Source organism: Hesperophylax consimilis, chromosome 20 (assembly GCF_061612785.1).
Source record: "Hesperophylax consimilis isolate HC1 chromosome 20, BYU_Hcon_1.0, whole genome shotgun sequence".
Taxonomy (NCBI): Eukaryota; Metazoa; Arthropoda; class Insecta; order Trichoptera; family Limnephilidae; genus Hesperophylax; species Hesperophylax consimilis.
Genome location: NC_142855.1, coordinates 32,242,259 through 32,244,302, shown reverse-complemented (window position 1 = coordinate 32,244,302; position 2,044 = coordinate 32,242,259). Strand labels below are relative to the sequence as shown.

Genomic DNA, 2,044 nt, shown 5'->3' with positions numbered 1-2,044 from the left:
TATAGAACGCTGTTTTGGGATATTAAAAGCAAGATGGCGCTGTCTTTTAAAACATCGTGTGCTTCATTATACCCCAGTAATGGCAGTGAAGATAACGAATGCATGCGCTGTTCTTCACAATATTGCCATTGAAGCTCAAATGCCAGAACCAGAGGATGTTATTATTGAAAATGATTGTAGAGAAGTGTTTGATATTAACAATCGACACGACAATAACCTCAGGCAAGGTCGGCTAACTCAACGTGAGCTTGTTGAGACTCTCAATCGCCACAATTAAACCAGCTCTCTAAAATCATCTTCAATAATAACATCCTCTGGTTCTGGCATTTGAGTTTTAATGGCAATAATATTTTAATGTTGTAATTTTTGTCTCATCTGTTTTTAAATGACAATATTAATATATGTACGAGTATATTGCCATTATAATGTCTAATATACAATAAATCATATCTTACACTTCCGTTTGATAACCTCTGAGAGTATCAGAGCCATCATCTCTTTCATTTCATTGAGAAGTTCAATTTTCTCCCGCTTCATTTGGATCTTCTCCCGCTTAATTTGGATCTTCTCCCGCTCCATCTGAAGGAATTCATCCATTCTATTTTTGACTGAAAGTGAAAATATTTATGTAATTTTTTTATAAATATATTTGTTACATACGATTCTTACTCTTTTTCATAGCATAATTCCTATACACCCCAAGATGTTTCAGTGTAAGTACTTACATAGTCGTTTAGAAACGTTGTGCGAGGCCTTTCTTCTGATGCCAGATGGCCCAGGCTCAGGCGTCGCGGGGATTAACATTTCCACACTGGGAATAATTTCTATCTGTAAAAAGTAATAAACTACCTATTTAGTTTTCCAATCCATATTAAAATTGAACTGTGCATGAATATGATCTGAAACATACAAAGTGGAAAGGAGTCTCCTCTCCAGGTACTCCATCAATGAGTTCTGGCCCAATAATGGCCAGAATTTTGTCCTTGAGTGGGGTGAGAGGTGGTACCCTGCTCACCCCTCCCCCAGTTTGGCACATCTCCACTCGAAGCCGCGACGCCTTCTTCTTCGCGTTGCTCCTCAGGTCCCTCCAGGTCTGAAACAATTAAATAATTAGTCAAACAACTATTCTGGTGAAATAGATTATTTGGAATTATTATAATATGCACATACTTGCTGCCACTTTTCTCCGGTTTTGCAGGTTCCAAAGCCGAGCGCGTTTAGATCCTCTGCTAACCTCTGCCATTCTCGTAGGTTTTGCAGGCGTCCCTCCAAGCCCTGGAACCTACCGGAAGCCATGGCAGGCCTCTCCGAGAGCCACGCCACCAAAAACTCCAGCTGCACACTCGTTGCCCTTTTTTTAATAGTCTGTAGGAGAATTATCATGTATTACATAACTAACAATGTAAAATAAGTAAATGAACATCACGAAAATGAGGTGACTAATAAAAAACTGACAAAGGCAAAAATACACACTACCTAGTGAATATAATATAATAACATAATGAGTAGCGTCATTAGGTGAAAAGAAATCTACAAATAAATGTCATTTGTACGTATAAAACACTGTTCATTCAAAGCGAATTTGAGGTTATAAAGTCCTTTACTTCTTGGAAAGGTTACGATACCTTACGAAATACATTTACCAACGTAAAAAAATACAGAATAAACATGAAAATTATAAATAATTGTACAACTTACGGTCATTTTTCCTTATTTAGTGATAAATTAATCAATTGTTCAAAATGCGTCAATGGGTAATATTATGAATTCAGCGGAAACGTCAAAATTCAGCGCGCTAATAAAATTGCCAATAGACAATTTTGGCATTTCTGTATAGAGTTATGCTGCTGCCACACGCAAAGCTCACATCAAAAGTTAATGTACAGCGCATCATCTTTTCTACCGACACACGACGCTATCAAATATTTCTTCCTATGGTAGGAGAGGGGGTCAGTTGAATTCGAGAGCGGCCGAGGAACATAATTTCATCTGTCAAAGTGACAACTTTACTTACTGACAGCTTGAGCACGTTTTCGAAATGGAT

At 37.7% G+C, this 2,044-nt stretch overlaps 1 protein-coding gene across 1 annotated transcript; it reads right to left on the bottom strand.

Moving 5' to 3' along the window:
* Positions 1-444: 444 nt before the first annotated feature.
* On the bottom strand, positions 445-1,763 carry LOC149414559 (uncharacterized). The gene is made up of 4 exons (XM_089644229.1): positions 1,699-1,763; positions 1,171-1,365; positions 911-1,093; positions 445-579 (listed from the first exon to the last, which is right to left on the bottom strand). Exons 1-4 carry the CDS (start codon positions 1,702-1,704, stop codon positions 445-447), a joined length of 519 nt encoding a protein of 172 aa, XP_089500355.1. The 5' UTR covers positions 1,705-1,763.
* Positions 1,764-2,044: the final 281 nt, after the last annotated feature.

Coding starts and splice junctions, on each gene's coding strand:
- LOC149414559 (XM_089644229.1), bottom strand. Junction 1,094..1,170: donor CCGGAGAAAAGTGGCAGCAA/GTATGTGCATAT, acceptor TAATTGTTTCAG/ACCTGGAGGGACCTGAGGAG. Junction 580..910: donor AGGAGACTCCTTTCCACTTT/GTATGTTTCAGA, acceptor GAATTCCTTCAG/ATGGAGCGGGAGAAGATCCA.